Source organism: Chenopodium album, chromosome 27 (assembly GCF_948465745.1).
Source record: "Chenopodium album chromosome 27, dcCheAlbu1.1, whole genome shotgun sequence".
NCBI classification, from domain to species: Eukaryota; Viridiplantae; Streptophyta; class Magnoliopsida; order Caryophyllales; family Amaranthaceae; genus Chenopodium; species Chenopodium album.
This window is the reverse complement of record NC_137860.1, coordinates 34,530,177-34,546,507: the sequence shown is the minus strand read 5'-3', so window position 1 is coordinate 34,546,507 and position 16,331 is coordinate 34,530,177. Positions and strand designations below refer to the sequence as shown.

At 35.6% G+C, this 16,331-nt stretch overlaps 2 protein-coding genes across 3 annotated transcripts; both read right to left on the bottom strand.

Moving 5' to 3' along the window:
• Window positions 1-768: 768 nt before the first annotated feature.
• Window positions 769-4,795, bottom strand: LOC145621233 (protein ALTERED PHOSPHATE STARVATION RESPONSE 1-like). The gene is made up of 4 exons (XM_081675974.1): window positions 3,077-4,795; window positions 2,524-2,747; window positions 2,097-2,320; window positions 769-2,004 (listed from the first exon to the last, which is right to left on the bottom strand). Exons 1-4 carry the CDS (start codon window positions 4,185-4,187, stop codon window positions 1,131-1,133), a joined length of 2,433 nt encoding a protein of 810 aa, XP_081532100.1. The 5' UTR covers window positions 4,188-4,795; the 3' UTR covers window positions 769-1,130.
• A 4,583-nt stretch (window positions 4,796-9,378) lies between these two features.
• Window positions 9,379-15,303, bottom strand: LOC145618896 (putative protein phosphatase 2C 46). 2 transcript variants are annotated; one of them, XM_081673500.1, is made up of 5 exons: window positions 14,952-15,303; window positions 13,959-14,599; window positions 13,096-13,463; window positions 10,951-11,187; window positions 9,379-10,379 (listed from the first exon to the last, which is right to left on the bottom strand). In XM_081673500.1, exons 2-5 carry the CDS (start codon window positions 14,275-14,277, stop codon window positions 10,131-10,133), a joined length of 1,173 nt encoding a protein of 390 aa, XP_081529626.1. In that variant the 5' UTR covers window positions 14,278-14,599; window positions 14,952-15,303; the 3' UTR covers window positions 9,379-10,130. The 2 variants fall into 2 exon arrangements, with proteins under 2 accessions (XP_081529626.1, XP_081529627.1); XM_081673501.1 differs by having other exon boundaries at window positions 9,379-10,376.
• Window positions 15,304-16,331: the final 1,028 nt, after the last annotated feature.

Below are 16,331 nucleotides of genomic sequence, written 5' to 3'. Positions count from 1 at the left end.
TTGTCCCATCAGGCATGAGATTTGTAGTAAGCTTACTCGAATCTGGTTGTGCGCTGAAGGATTATATATTAAGAAATTGCATGTTGATTCTGTTATTCAAATTAGAAGAGAAAATTAAAAAAGAGAGTTGTATCCTCTGCTTAGGGATAGCTGTTTTGTTTCAAATATTGTTTACTAGTAAAACTAATTATCTTATGATAAGAAAAACATTTCTTGGTTACCCAACTTAGTCATGTGAACTTTGACCCTCTCTTACCTAGGAAAACCCAAGAGCCACCTGACCACCTTCAATCTTCCTCTGTTTACCACAAACTCTGAAGCTTTGGGTGAATCAAAAGTTTTACTCCACACTTAGTTTTTTTTTTTTACCAGGCAGTAAAAAAAGAAAGGAGTGTTTTAACTTTGTTTTCTTGCTGTTTTGAGTCTTTTGATTCCCAATGGTTTGCCCCCCTTATTGCTACTGGGATATTTTCTCAATGATTTCAGATGTGTTAATAGAATGGTCCTTGAGAAGAAAAGGTTTGCCTTTTTTACCTTTTGGATCCTGAGCCTTCTCTAAGAATAAGAATGTTAACAGTTTTACCTTCCACCCGAGTCTTTTTCTATGCTGGTTGACATTTCTGTAGCCGAGTCTTCAAGGGCTAGAGACTAGCGGGTGCAAATGGGTCACAATACTATCTTCTGATTTGAGTCGTTTTAGATCTTGTTGGGTTGGTGGATAAACTTTCTGTTACGTATCGTAATCTCAGACACACATTATAAGGGCATTGCTAAAGTTGGGTGGCAACAATTTGTACTGAAACGCCAAGATGTACTCGTACTACATGTCTACATACAAATACAAAGAATGCCCACCTGACAATTCCTGGAGCCACAAACAACCTAAAATTACTAGGCCAAAGAGACATGTGAACATCAGGAATTCTTTGGTCTTACAGCAAAATTGTGGGCAATCATCACTTCTATCAATTACATCGCAAAAATAAAACAATCCTACGGCAAACAACTAATAATCACTCTAAACCTGCACCTCAGCGAGCTGCTTCGATGCAAGTCTAATGTACAAACTGACTTTAGAATCCTTGATTGTTAAAATACTCAAGGTCTTTTTACCCAACCTCGGCTCATTTTTACTTTAGGTGCTCATTGACATAGGAACCTTCTTGGAAGCTTGTCTGTTGTTCACCCTTCTCCAAATTTTGCCGGTCACTCACCAAGTCGTTATACATTTTTAGTGAAGCTTTTGAGAAGTGCACCATAGAGTCAAAAATCAAAGAGAATCCACTTTGGAATCCATTCAAAGTAATCCTTTGAGTTTCTTCCATGTAATTGTTATGTTTCTCCTTCTCAAACTCCAATCGACGCTTGAAATTATCCAATGCATCTTTCTTCTCTGCTAAAGAATCAGCTTGATGTTGTTGTTGGGTATCTTCTTGACTCTCTGCATCCTTTTCTGAAGGATTATACTCTAAAAGCTTAGTAGTCTCAAGAATTCTCCCCTCGACTTTCTGATATGCAATCATCTTCTTTTCTAGTTCTTTCGCCATCTTGTCAACTTTTCTCTTTTGCTCTTGTTCCTCCCCTTGTTGAACCCATAATGCCCTCACATCCCTGACAAAACTTTTCATTGCCACAGAAACAGCCTTATCAGGCAAATTCTCCATGGAAGTTAGCCAATCACGACATATCATGTACATAGGAGGACCTTTAGCTCGATATGGAGGTGGGTTAAAACGCTTTGATTTAGAGCCAAATTCAACTTCTGGGACAATGAACTTGGACAACCATCCATGAAGAGTCTCAACATAAGATCTTTGTGCAGCAACATACTCTGCAAAGCATTCCCGCCAGTTCTGAATTTCAGCCTCAAGCTGTAGGGTAGCAAGCCGGTGCGAGTCATTGCAGAATTTTCCATATGTTGGGCAGTCAAAGGTCTTAACCTCATAGATTATGTGGTTCTGGGTTTCATGGGATTCCATCATAATCTTCCACGACTGAGTCAAACTGCAGAGCAAGAAAGGATAATAAGAACACAGAGAAGTAAGAAATCCACTACCAGATTCAGTATTTTTAATTTCAGGGGCTGAATTTCTTACCCTTGCAAGAGTTCAATGATCTGTGGTTGAAGCTCATCATCTGCAAGCTTCTGAATTTGCTCAGAGATCGACTCAGCTCGTCTGATGGCAACCAAAATTCGGGAGTAGAGATCTTTCACTGATGCTTTGGTCTTGTCAACTGATAACGAATCGTCCCCTTTAACATCCTTGTTTCTCAAATGTGCACATTTTTTTTCATACAACTTTCTGATGTTGTCTCCAGCCTAAGAAACACAGACCAAAAGATTGCAACATCAACAGGAGAGTTAACACTTTATTATCTCATCAACTTTACAATCTAAACAGCTCAATACTTTCAGGTTTAATTTCCATATAATCTGTTTTCGGGCAGAAATGCTCATGGGTGCAGTTCAAATATGCAGGTATCTACCATTAAAAGGGAAATTTTCCAATTTAGATTCTTTACCTTGACCTCGTCATAGAGCTTCTTTTCCCAAGCATACAACCTTCCTAGGGTAAGCGAATGGCTTCCAGCGGACATGCCACCATAATCGTCAAAGAGATCATTCTTATACTCTGTCCATGAGGAGGAGTTCTTAGAGCTCGACGCCACTAAACTCTTACAAGATGAAGACCGTGCTGTATTTGATCGGTGCCATGTAATAGCCTGAATCAGTTTTGTTGAATTTTCTGCATTTTAACAGCAGGAACCTAGTGAGAAACTTTTTAGCACAAAGAATAGAAAGAACAGTACTTTAACTTCACATGCTTCTAAAGCAGTGAATAAAGCTATATCCAGTAATACAGATCTCCATATTTTCCTATTTCTAGTTAAGATCTTTCAAATTTGCTAGAAATTTTTCATAATTGCAGCAAATAATGTCAGGGGTCTAAAATCCATCATAATTTCCAAGATAAATATAATTCAACACATACCATAATCTATCCTTCTATCAAATTAATCAAAGAATGCAAACTAATTCAATCACAAAATCCAAAAATAAATTTAAAAAAACTACCTTTAATTTCATCAAGACCAGATTGCATATGCATTTTGTTAGCTTCAAGCATCTTAGAAACCTCTTTACCAGAATCAAAAGCCCTAATAAAATGATCCTCAATATCTCTCAATGCATCCAACAACTCTCTTCCTCTAACTGGTGTATCAATTACTGTCAACCCCTTCTCATTCTCCCTCACATTTCCACCATCCATTGTCTTAACAACATCACCTCCTCCTCCTCCACCTCCCACCATTTGCTCTACATTCCCCTCGCCTCGCCTGCCACCACCACTACCATCATTTTCTCCCACTACATTGCTCACAACATTACTCACATCCTCCCTCACACCCACATTCTCCTCTTCCAATTCAGGTATCCCTTCTTCCTCCCTCACTGCCCTCAATTCATCATCCGGGTGTCGCTGAAACCCGCCTCCGAAACCACCCCCAACACTAACATTATTATCCATGACATCGGTCCGAACCCCGGCAAAGGGGTTAAAAAAATCCCACCCACCATAATCCCTTTGAGGGGATGGCATTGGTGGTGGCATTGACATTGACATTGGCATACTCATATTACTCATGTAGTAATACCCATAAGGCAACTGCTGTTGCTGCTGTTGTTGCTGTTGTTGCTGATGTTGATATTGCTGTTGTTGTTGTTGTTTCTGGTTCTGCTGTTGTGTCTGCATATTTCCATTAATCTTCCGGTCTCTTTCCTCTGAATGTTCCTCCGAAGAAGAATCGGAGGAACACGAGGAGGAAGAAACAGGGGATTCACAACAGGGGAGTGCTTCTTGTGTTGTGGTTGTAGGCTGAGAAGGGTGATTCTGTTGCAGAAACATGGGGTTTGTGATTACCTTATCGGGTTCCGGTACCGGGGTTTGGGAAGAAGGAGAGCAATTAGGAGGTGGAAAAGTGATTAAAAATGGTGAAGAAGGTGTTGAATGTCTAGCAACAAACAGCTTAATAGCAGCTGAAACTGCATATAGTGAATGACAGTATCTGCAATGTGCATCTGCTAATGCATACCTTTTTTCTACTGCTAATTTCATTAATTTCTTTCTTTCTCTACAAATTGAAACCACTTCTTCTTCCTCTAATTTTGATGCTACACAACCCATTTTTTGTTTTTAGAAATTAAAATTTGGGAAAAGAAAAATTAAATAAAAGAACAAAAAAATGGTAGGTTTTAAAAGAAGAAGAAGGAAATCAAAAAAGGTGGAATTTTGGAGGAATGTGCACCATATTTTAGTCCCCTTTTTTCTTCTTTTTTATCATTAATTTGTAAAAAAGATGAAAGCTTTAGGGTTTTTTCTGAGGTTCTTCCAAAAATGGTGTTTTTTTTTTCTTCTTTTTGTCTTGTTTGGAAACACTCTTTCACTCAACTGGGGTTTAAGAGAAGCAAACTCAGTCTTGTAAAAGTTCTCCAAAAATCCATTTTTTTTCCTAATTTTGCAAAATACAAGCTTAATAATTTTAAAAAATCAAAACTTTACACAAACTCAAAAATGAGAGTAGGAAAAAAAAAAACCCAAAAAAAAAAAACAGAGGAATTTTACAGAGTTGAAGTTTCTGCTAGTTTTTCTTTCTTCTTTCTCTCTTTCTTTTTTACTTTGGCAGAAATACAGGAGAAGAAGAAGAAGAATATGGAAAAAAGAAGAGAGAGAAAATGAGGGAAATAGGAATAGTAGGGGAGGAGAGAGAAACAGAAAGAGGGTAGCAGCAAGAATCAAAGCTCGGTAAGGGTGGCAAGGGGCTCGAGAAAAAACTCTGTTTTTTTTTTTTTCTTTTTCTTTTTTCCCCTGATATGTTTTGATACCGATTATGGCGATTAATCAACAATAATCGTTACTAATGCCCCGGCTCCCATCAGAACTCCGCAGTTAAACGTGACATAAACAGAATGTGGTATGGCATGCAAACTAATAATAACAACATACAAGTAAGATAAGATGACATAATGTAACAGCAAAAGGAGTCATGTAATGTAGCAAAGAAAAACAAAGAAATGTACAGTATGAAATTAGTATATCTATATAAGATCACAAATATGGACTGGTCACTCAATAGAGGTTTGTGAGAAAAGAGGAGTCAAAAACACTGACAAAAAGTTGTCACAGCTCAAGAGGAAGAGAGAGAATGAGAGAGTCAGAGTGTTAGAGGTTTAGATTTTGGCTCATGGGTGCTAGTGTACTTGTACTATACTTGGATGACTTTTATTTTTTTTTATTATTTTTAAGAAATTTTATATATTTTTTTTAATATTTTATTTTAATTAATCTATGTAATTTTATTTTATTGTAAGATATGGGTAATGCCCAATAAGGGGGTATAATTTATTAGCATGTAATTATAGGGGTATGATACTGTCACCCACCTCCTGCTAGAAAAAAATACAGTAAATGTAATACTCAAAAATGGTGAGAATACAAGTGTTCCAAGGCATGTAAATTTAATGTGCTACTTAAATTAGTTGTATTAAATTTAATGTACTGCTCCTACCCTTCTATTCAAGAAGATTTATGATGAGACTATCAGTATCATAGAGATCCCATCAAAAATACAAAAAAAATTGTAACTTAGAGAGATTTTTGAGACATTAATTGAATGTATAGAGTAGGAGTGAACTCTTTGTCCTTTGTAGAGTTTTTTTGGCTTTCATTAACTTGCAAGGTAATTGCGAAAAAACATATTCAGGCATGAGCTTGTTAAGTTCTTTGAGCTTGTTGTGTTTAAAACATGCTTTTAGGGAAGCTTATAAAGCGACTCACACTGTAGTTCATCTTAAGTTCTTAGCGTTATTGAGTATTCTAGCAGAGTTGGGATAGGGAGATGTCGTCTATTATTGAAAATGTAATTGCTGCCGATTTTTGTTTAGCTAGTGATGAAAGTTAGGGTCGTTAGTCCTTTGCTGTATAGAAAAAAGACATAAGAACATACAAAAACTTTACATTTTAACCGAGCCCCTCTTTAAAAATTTGGATGAATGGGAACACTAAGAGACATAGGAATTAGAAAGTGTGTAGCATCACTTTGTATGGCGGAGGTTTCAAGCTTCTATCCGTAATGCTCTCATCTTCTTTTAAGGATGGTTATGAAATGTATTAATATTCATAATAAGGAGCTTTTTCTCACTCCCTAACTATAAATAGTGTCTACCCTCCTGTATTGTTAATGTCTACGCTTATCTAAATTGTATAAGAACATTACTAAACACTGGCCGTTTTAATTTACGCCCAAGGTAGGTATGTAATTTATCTTAAAGTTCATGCTTGAAACTTCCGTAGTTCCATCACTTCCAAGTCGTTGCACTCAAACCTCTTAGTACCGGAATTGTTGTCTAAATTTAGCATTTAGACACTTCTTCCTGTTACAAACACATTTTATGGTGAAATTGTTGTAGATTATGTCAAAATATTGCACATACAACTATACAAGTACATTTCTAGTGTCACATGTTGTTACAACTCTTACTACAAGTACTTTACTAGTGATGTTGCATCTAATTCCTAAATGGTTATTGCCAAATTTTCAAGAAAATGGTGCTAGTATAAAAATGGAGCATCTTTAATCTTAACATTACAGAAGCATTTTTCTTATCAGCAAAGTGACATTGAAATATGAGCCATTCACTAACTGTTAAAATAAAAATGTACTGGTGGAGTAGTTAAAAAATTACTACTACTAGTATCATTAAAAAGAATAGTTAAAGTAGTTACTTGCTACAAATAAGTTAGTACTAGTAAAAACCTTAAATTAGTTGTTAATTAGAGTATTAGACTAAGCTTAATTAGGTTGAAGAAATGTTTTTATGGGAGAGTGAGAATATGCTCTGACAATCCTGACATATATTAAGGGCCAAAATAGTCAAGATTATTATTTTCTCTTAAACAATTACACCTCGTTATTCTCCTCTCTTTCTTTCTCTCACTACCAACTTGCTTTACTTCTTATTTTAAAAAATTTTAATGGTGTTACGTGTTAAGGCTAAGAATTTAATTAGCTTAATTATTCTACGGTTTATAATCCTTAATCAGAAAAAAGGTAGCTTAATTAAGATTATCTTGATGTTTCTGTTCTCTTAATTATTCTCTTCAGATAAAATTTGTATGTACTTAGATTTTATTCTCTACACCTTCAATTACTCATTTTTGTAGAGCCAAACAAGTCTAGACAATTTTATAGTGATAGACTGATAGTGAATGAGACTAGATTTAAAAATCATACCCGACTAAAACTTAAAAAATTAATACCAAAACAACTTTGAGAGAAAAAGGTCTTAATCCCTCTTGCATTATGTTATTAATCGTTATACTGGGACAACATTGAGGTGAAGAAAATTCAACATTTTCCTTATTGCTCTTGATCTAGGATTGGCCATGCACTAAATTTTATCATGAAAATACATTGACTAAAGAACTAAACTAACGCTTAGAAATGGAAGAGAATTAGGCCTTTTAACTACCAGTCCTATATATTTTTTTTTTCTTTAAGAAATAAACATACTACCAATCTAAAGGTAATGATTTGAATATTATTTACCATTTTCTTATATTACATTCCATAATTATAATTTATGTCTACCCAAAAAATTAATCATATGAGAGTAATAAAGACTCGACCCTTATTTTGGTAAAACGAAATACTCATGTTTGTGTCAGTATAATTGTCATATCAAGCCCATACAACTGGGCCATTTGGTAAATGGTGGGTCGAAGAGTCTGATGAAACAGGCCCCACTCAAATAGGCGGTCCAGCGAAAACTGCACCCATCCATTTGTAGACCCATTCATTTGTAGCCTTCTAGGTTTAGAATCTGGAAGGTAGAGGTTACCTTGTGGTTAGCCATCTTATACGGAGTATCAAATAGCAGGAGGTTAGGGTAGCGGCTAGCTCTACGACTTAGATAATAAACGACGATAATCGATTAGCAGTAACGACTTTATAAGTAACTTTATAGAGAAGATTTTATATCAATTGACGAATGCTATTCTCCCCTAAAGTGACAAGTACCTCATTTTCTTCCCAAATTTTCACGATCAATTTAGAGGTGATATTGTGTGGTAATGAAAATTTGGGGAAGGGGGGATCGGTCGATCACATACTAGCTGGTAAGAGTTCCATTGACATAGTAATGACCTTCATTGCAAGATTACGTACAAATTCACTACCATTACCACAATTTATAATTGTTAACCAAACACGCAATCAGGTGTAGCCGTGTAGGTGTAAGGCTAGGGACATTCTCACTAAGATCGTATGAGGGATTTCCCTAAACCTTCCCTTTTCTTATAGGATGAGTTTTCCGAAAAAAAAAACACACAAAAAAAAAACACAAAAACACAAAAACTGTTCTACCAATAAGTGATGTTTCTCTTCATTATTTCAATGGGCCTTCCTATTAAAGAAAAAATTCAGTTTTATTAATGAAGTGTCAGAAAGTGTAACCCTTTTGGGGCAATGGGGTTGATCAAAATCGCTGAGACCTGAACAAACGATTAAGATTATCAAAGTATACTTGATCACAAACTCACTCAGCAATCAGCATCAGCGTGTAGACGTGTAGTACCTGACTGGTAAAGAGCAAAAGGTTCGGGAATCTGAGAGCAGGGCGACGAGGTCTAAACTTGTAACAGGGCTCAAACGAAAGCTCGATCTTGCTCACCCCTAGACAGTAGATACACCTGCTTAGTCTGTGCCATAAGCAACATATTGACAATTTTGATGTGAACATGTATTGTAGGATAGAGCTGTAGCATCTGAAGGTGGTCACGAACTCACGACTCACAAGGCAAACTGATTCAGGCTTAAGCTGTTTTTCGCCTTTAGACTAACATGGTTCTACAAGTTCCAGTCGTTGTATGAATCAGGTGTGGCTGGCTTGGTTCAGTTCAGCACTGCCTATCATCTGTACTAGGAAAGAGCCAAATTGTAATTCTTGGCCATCTTGTTAACTGAGTTTTTGCAACCCAACTCAACCCATTAAAGTTATCCTAATGCTGCAATTGTTTTCGCTTTGTTGGCCTGGCCCCATAAAAACAGCATGACAATTTGACCCAACAAGTGTAGTCCTCGTCCAGTCCGTTTCAAGTCTAGTCGAACTAGACGAGGTGAGTTAGCCTACAACCTACATTGACTGGTTCACCACCATGTTTCGCCAAATTTTGATTCAGACTAAAAGAGAACTTATACTCTCATAGCTAGAAAGGCCATCACGAACAATGGACAACATCCCGTGCTAAAACTGAGCCCCATGGAAAACAAAAGGCAATACCACAACCACAATGCTATATAAATCAATTCACCAAGGCATCACCAAAACAGGTAAATGGCAAGATATATACAACCCTATCCGTAAACCAGATGAACAGCTCGAATAGCAAACATCATCGTTCAACAAGTTAACAGCCAAATTTATACTTTGTATATTACAAGTTCCTCCAACGAAAAACAATTCAAAAGGGTCCAGCCTAAAGCCAATGTCCTAGTGCCTACCTTAAAGACGGTTTATGCAATAAAAGCGAAGAAACTATCCAAACCCGTATCTACAAACCCCAAGTGGGGAGCAAATTAACTACAAATCTGAACCAAAGGAGGCGAAATCACAAATTTGTGCTAGGCTGAAGAAGCTTAAAGCCCCTTTCAGTTAGCATCTTAGCTAAAAGTTTCGTAAGAAGTTCAGACTGAAGAGTATAGCCAAAATGGCCCCCTTTTCTTTCCCTTTCTTTTTATACAATGGGCCTAAAAGCACCCTTCGGATATATTAAGTAAAACAATAGAATTAAACAAATAGATAGGGTAAAAGTGGAAAATCCTCGTAACAAAAGATGCTAGTCAATATGAGGAAATTAACTACCATAACCATCACCTGAGGCATTCTGATCTCCAGATAACACTGTTCTCGATTCCACGACAGACCTTTAAAATCCACTGTCAGTTCCAAGTTAAAAGTAGCTACGGCACTCATCATGAGAACACGTTATTGTACCCTCTCTTTTTGCCTCCCCCCTTCTTCAAAAACGCACCTGATTTTCTGAAAGCCATATAGCATGACAAGTGAGCATCTATGAGGGTGCTAGAGTATTCGAAGGCAGGGTAATCCCACCTCCTCTAATTGATACTTGTGGACCCTTAGATCCACTCGTAGCCCGACTCACGAGATTTGAGTCGAGGAACACCACAACCACAGTGATGTCATCATGGAAATGACGTCGAACCCCACGGTCAATTTTCTTCAGGTCCGAATATCTCATTTCTCGCTTCTTAGCTGCTTCTTGAAGTGCAGTTTTAACCAGTCTCTTAGCACTTCCCTGCTAAAACATAAGGTAATAGATTAGATATGCATGTGATAGTAAGATAAACCCAAGACAAAGAAAACAGTTTTAATACATAAAACAATACTATTATATATTGAAAATTGAAACTATAGATAAACCGAAGACAAAGGAACAAGAACCAAGACACATTATCTTTCCTCCACATTATTGTGCATAAATTAGGTGTTTTTTTTTTAAAAAAACCCAAACAAGAGATGTGAAAGCATTTTGAGACATCCAATCAAGAAATTGTGTAAAACATCAAGTAGCGGGAGAAGAATTCAGTTACAGATGCACAGCTCAACAACAGCAGAAGCACATATATCTGACCTCATAAATGGTAAAGCTGCGCTTAGACAGGTACTTATAACAGAGTACTTAGCAGATCTACATATTAGACATCTCTCAAGGCGCAGAAACATAAAATCAAACCAGAATTTGTTTAAAATTTAAAAAAGAAAGAACTTTTCAAAATTTGACTAATATAATAAGTCAAACATTGCAATTCTACTAAATATGCCATGTAGCAGAAAAAAAAAGCTACTGATCAGTACTACTTAAATCTTACATTACGTGGATTATTTTGGACAATATCAACAGCTTCTTGATTGCTAAGGTGCTCCCACAGTCCATCAGAAGCAAATATTACAAACTGATCATGTGGCTGCAGCTCATGAGGTATAATTGATGGGTCTGCGCTCAATATCGGTCTTTTGATAGGTTCTCTGAGTCGGAATTTAGCAAATAGAGGTTCTCTATTGAACTCAGCCTTCTTAAGATATACATCTCCAATAGATCTAGAAACCTGCAGTTCAGAAACTCATAAATATTAGGCACATTTTTTGTGCAATAGGGAGAAAAGTTAAATCCATCTTCTGAATATTGCCAATTAACACTTTCATGTTATATAAAAAAGAAAAGGTAACATGAAATGGATGCATATACAAAATAATAAATCTATCAACCCTCACTCTACTCATCTTAAGTTGAAATAAACCCAGCTTCTCAAGATCCACTAAAACAAAGATACAGTAAAATCAAAAGCAAATCTTTTGAACAGCCAGAACTACTAAACACCATTTACAAAACAAAATCGGAAAAACATTTTGTGGATTTGTGCTTGCCAAAATGCATAATGCACTTCAAAATGGGATCAACAGTTTGCCCTAACTTTGGAAGTTTTCTGGTATCGGGGTCCAGTGTAAAAGGACGATACAGTGCTCATAATTCCACGTCATATACAACTTATAGACAGAAACTTTTTAATTTCTACAGTAGGAAAAGGTATAAACTAGTAGAGCCAATATGAATGTCATATATATATATATATATATATATATATATATATATATATATATATATATATATATAAATCACATTTACTGCAGTGAAGCAGCATAAAAGTTAATAAAATCCATCACTTCATATGCTAAAGCAAGATACAAACCCAACATTTTCTTCAATTGAAGCAGCTAACATCACTAATTTACTAAGATTATGTAATAATCACTTTAGGGTTGCATCTGAAAGCTACAAGCCTGCAACACCACAAGAGATATATCTTGCTATCCAAATGATGGTCTAACTGACGGGGTCCACAACCACTTTCACACACAATTTTGAATCAATGAGAAGTCAAGAAGTAGCTTTCTATTGTAGGGGTCATTTAGTTCCCCATAGTCTTGCAAAATTCTTACAGTTGGGTTATTGTGATAATTACATGAAAAAGGGAGGCAATCTCCCTATATAAAATTCGAGCATTTTCAACCGCACTATATAACAACACAGCCTATATTACATCAGATCAATTACTATGGAACAATAGAAGTACTTTTTAATAACAACAACCGCCAACTCACCATACATTGTTATAAGTACAGAAATATCCATTCAGTAGTATGCCTAAACAGTTTCCCTCAGTCCCAGAACTGTTATACGATTTTTAGTTTAGTTAGTCCGAAACTGTTGTCCTCTTTAGTGAAAAAATGCCAGTTTGCCAAATCAATTTTTTCCCCATTACCATTAATCCATTATGCCATAGCCTAATTGGTTAAAATCTCCAATATTAGTTAATTACAATTCGCATTCATAAAAAGCAAAAAACAGACAATTATGTGGGACAGAGCGATTAATGTAGGATACAATACAGGACAATGAAAACAAAGTTGGGCTGACATTGAAATTGACAGTACAGTTCAGAATTTATCTTATGGTATTGGGCTTACTAAAAGAAACTACATCACAAACAGGAATAAGATTTTATCCAAACACTAGTGAAATCTTAGCAGGGTAAAAATCAAAAAAACATTGGATTGGTCCTCAGTTTCAAAGCAGTAGTTAATTCTTTTTGCATTCTAGTGACAATCTAATGCAAGTAGCAGGAGCAAAAATGAGATAAAGAAAACTTGAAGAGATCAATAGTCCTTCAAGAGACAACTGAAGAAGCTACAAGATTACTATCCACTGCACATAGCTATCAAACTAAAGTAAACTAAATTATAACTAGACCCCATTCACACTCCCATATCAAGCAACTTATCAGCTACTCCTTTTACTGGTTGCATAAACAGGATTTTTAACGCAGTCTAGTGATTCCATGGTTTAGCTTACTTATAATTATGTGAGGATAATTGACAACAGGAAGTTATTCGAATTGAAGTAGGACAATAACCAATACGATGCAAGTAACAGCAATTCTGGACACAAATTATACCTGTATAAGGCCCTTTACACGCCAAACATTATGCTTTAACACGACTATATGTGAATCATCAGGATGCATTGACTGCAGCTCCTGTCTCACTGCCTCTAAACATGCATTGTGCTCTGTTGAGAGCTGGACTGCAAGAACTTCTCCTGTTGCCTTGACAAGTCTCCCCAAAACAGCTCGAGAATCACCAAGATTTGCGATATAAAGAGTCCCATTACATATCACTCCTACTAAGCAGCATGATCCAACAGCTGCGATTTGGGGTTTCATTGGCCATTGCCTAGTCACAACAGATAAAAATCCTTCTTCTGTTGCTTGAAATGCCTTCCGAATTACATCAGCAGATATGCACTGGTGCTCAGTAGCAAATCCTGCAAAATAATTGATATAATTTACTCGGGTGAACTTAATCTCCAAACTCATAATTCATAGGCCATTGCATACAGACAACAGGATCTTTCACAAGAATTGACAATTTATTTGGTTTCCTGTTCTTTTAACAAGCACATAATGGAAAATTTTATACATACATTCAGTTTCAAAGAAAACAACAAAAGAAACAAAATTTTAGTTTAGAGGAAATCTAAGAGAGGATGGTCTTTGGAGTCAAATAATTTGATAAAGCGAAATTCATAACTTCCAAAAGAATCTTATTTATCCTAACTTAGGAACTTCCAACAAAATTAGCAGTGGGTAATAGTGATTGGAATAAAGAGAGTACAACAGTTTCTCCCCATATCCGTACAAAAACACAAGGAACAAATTAATTCTTACTTTCGTTCATTACTTCATTTTTATTCCACAAACCAAACAAGAAACATAGAAAATCATTGTTCCAAATTCGAAAGCAGTTTTAAGAAACTTACTGCGGAGGTGACGAAAGAGGTGATCATTGATATAACGGGAAGTCTCCGGGCCACCATGCCCATCATAGACGCCCACAAAAGTACCAAAGGGACCAGAATCAAGTGTGCTCAAGCTGCCTGATTCAAGTTGACTTTGATCCTCAAGCAAACTATTGGCTTGCACAACAGCCATTGAGAAATCACCATTAACATGCTGCCCAATATCCTTGTACCATAGTAACCCTTCTTGACGCCCAATCGAATCCGAACCCGCGTGGATTGAAGGATCCGAAACTGGCCACAAACAGGCCCTCAGAAAATTCATGAACCCTGATAGCATACCTCATCTCAACCAAACCACCCTCCTAATTCCCCACATTTCATATGGGACACTTAAAACAACTTTTTCACCCAACAATATTGCACCCTCCTTCTTTTCCACCTAAAAATTTCAACTCCACCCTTCTTACAATATGCAAATCACCACTACTAGTCTAGTCTACAACACCATAAAATCGAAACACACCCTAAATTCTACAATATTGACATATATATTGATCAATATGTCTAACAGATCATATTCCAGTCTAATTTGGTTTTGCAAATTTCGATTCGATTTGATTTGATTCGATTCGAGCTCTGAAACCCAGTTATAATTCTCCCTGAAACATAATAATCAGCATATCAAAAAAGTTTCTATCATGAAAGATATACAAAATATTAATCAATTTCAATAAAAACAGTTGCAAAGAGGTAATAAACTCCAACTTTTTCTTTTTCCAAATTTTTAGGCCACGAATAGTGCTTTGAAGCTATATATCATAGATAAACCCACAACAAAGGAAGTTTCACAAGGAAGAAATTAAAGACAAAGATGACATAATTCCAAATTTTAACTCAACCCCACAAAGTCACAAACACTTCTATTACTATCAACCAACAAATCATCAATATAAAAAAATTACGAAATCATAACCCAAGATTTAAAACAAATTAAAAAAAAAAAAAACTGACCTTATAATTGGGGGACTCTCACTCTTTGTAGGGGTACCCAGAAGCTGAGCAAAGATCCAGAAAAAAGAGAAAAACAAACAAATACTACTTGTGGCTGCAAATACTTTCAGATCTAAAGATCCATCAAAATCAAAACCAGTAAAAATTGCAGAAAGATTGTATTTTTATTTTTTGGGTACTTTTTTTTTAATAAATTGAGCTTTGTTTGGTATGAGTAGTTGGAAGAAAGTGATGAGACTGAAGAAGAGAATGAATATGAGGTATCAGCATTTCCAGAAAAGAGGTGAATTGAATTGAATTTTGTTTAAGTTTTTTTCGAAGGGGAGTTGGGGTTGGGTTGGAGGGGTCTTCTTAGCAGACAGACCCCATTAAAAACCAACAATGGAGAGCTTCAAGCCAGCAAAGCATAGGACCAACTATGGGCTCCACATCCCACTTGAAATAAGGTTATTTTAAGAGAGATTATACTCGCTTTGTCCTAAATTAATTAAGTGCCATATTTTAAGCATTTTTCGTAACATTTTCTCGGGTTAAATGTAAATAGCATAAGTCAAATAAATTGGAACAAAAATAAGTAAGTTCTCTTATAATTAGTATTAACTCCAATAAAAAAAATGCTATCCTCTAAAGTTCGACCTATAAAAGTTGAAAGTGAAAATGTTAAACAATTAATAAAATTAATAAAATAGATCGATACTTGATCAAAATTTTAAATCATGTAATGATTATAATTGATAACCAATCCTTGGGATTGCATATATGCATATATCAAACTCTTTTTTCAAATTCTTATATACATCAAGTATGAAGGTTTTATATTTGACAGCAAAAACTATAAAGATTATTATTATTATATTAATGTAACAAAGAAATAGGAAGGGAAGAATGGATGAAGGTTCATTCGGTCCCTTGGTTCCCTTTTAGCTTGTTATTTAAGATTATAAAAATCAAAGAAAAGAGTTGGCTTTTCAAGGTCAGCATTAAGCAGAAGGAAGTTTCAGTGGATAATGGTTAAGTTTAGATGATAGCAAAAAAAAATTGAGGTTTGGTAGTATAGTAGAAGTAATGTTCATAAATGAACAGTTGGGAAGGCGGTGATTGAAAACTCTTTTCTTTTTGGTTTTTATCTAGGGGAGTTTATTAAATACTAAATTAAGATCGATTTCTTTTCTTGTAGGTCAAACACTTTTATTTAATACGAGTAAATTTGAAAAAACTTACACGATAATAGGAGTATTAACCTTTGAGAATCTGAGATAACAACAGTCGAGTAGGGAGTAATTGTTTTATTTTGGGTGACTTTTATGCCTCAATTAGAAGATACAGAGTAGTTGTTTTTTTCTTGTAGCAGCCATGGACTTGTGGTTTTAATATTTTGGA

Coding starts and splice junctions, on each gene's coding strand:
- LOC145621233 (XM_081675974.1), bottom strand. CDS start 4,187: ATGGGTTGTGTAGCATCAAAATTAGAGGAAGAAGAAGTGGTTTCAATT. Junction 2,748..3,076: donor TGGTCTTGATGAAATTAAAG/GTAGTTTTTTTA, acceptor GTTAAAATGCAG/AAAATTCAACAAAACTGATT. Junction 2,005..2,096: donor ATCATTGAACTCTTGCAAGG/GTAAGAAATTCA, acceptor CTTGCTCTGCAG/TTTGACTCAGTCGTGGAAGA.
- LOC145618896 (XM_081673500.1), bottom strand. CDS start 14,277: ATGCTATCAGGGTTCATGAATTTTCTGAGGGCCTGTTTGTGGCCAGTT. Junction 11,188..13,095: donor GTGTAAAGGGCCTTATACAG/GTATAATTTGTG, acceptor TCTGAACTGCAG/GTTTCTAGATCTATTGGAGA. Junction 10,380..10,950: donor TCCAAAATAATCCACGTAAT/GTAAGATTTAAG, acceptor CTTATGTTTTAG/CAGGGAAGTGCTAAGAGACT.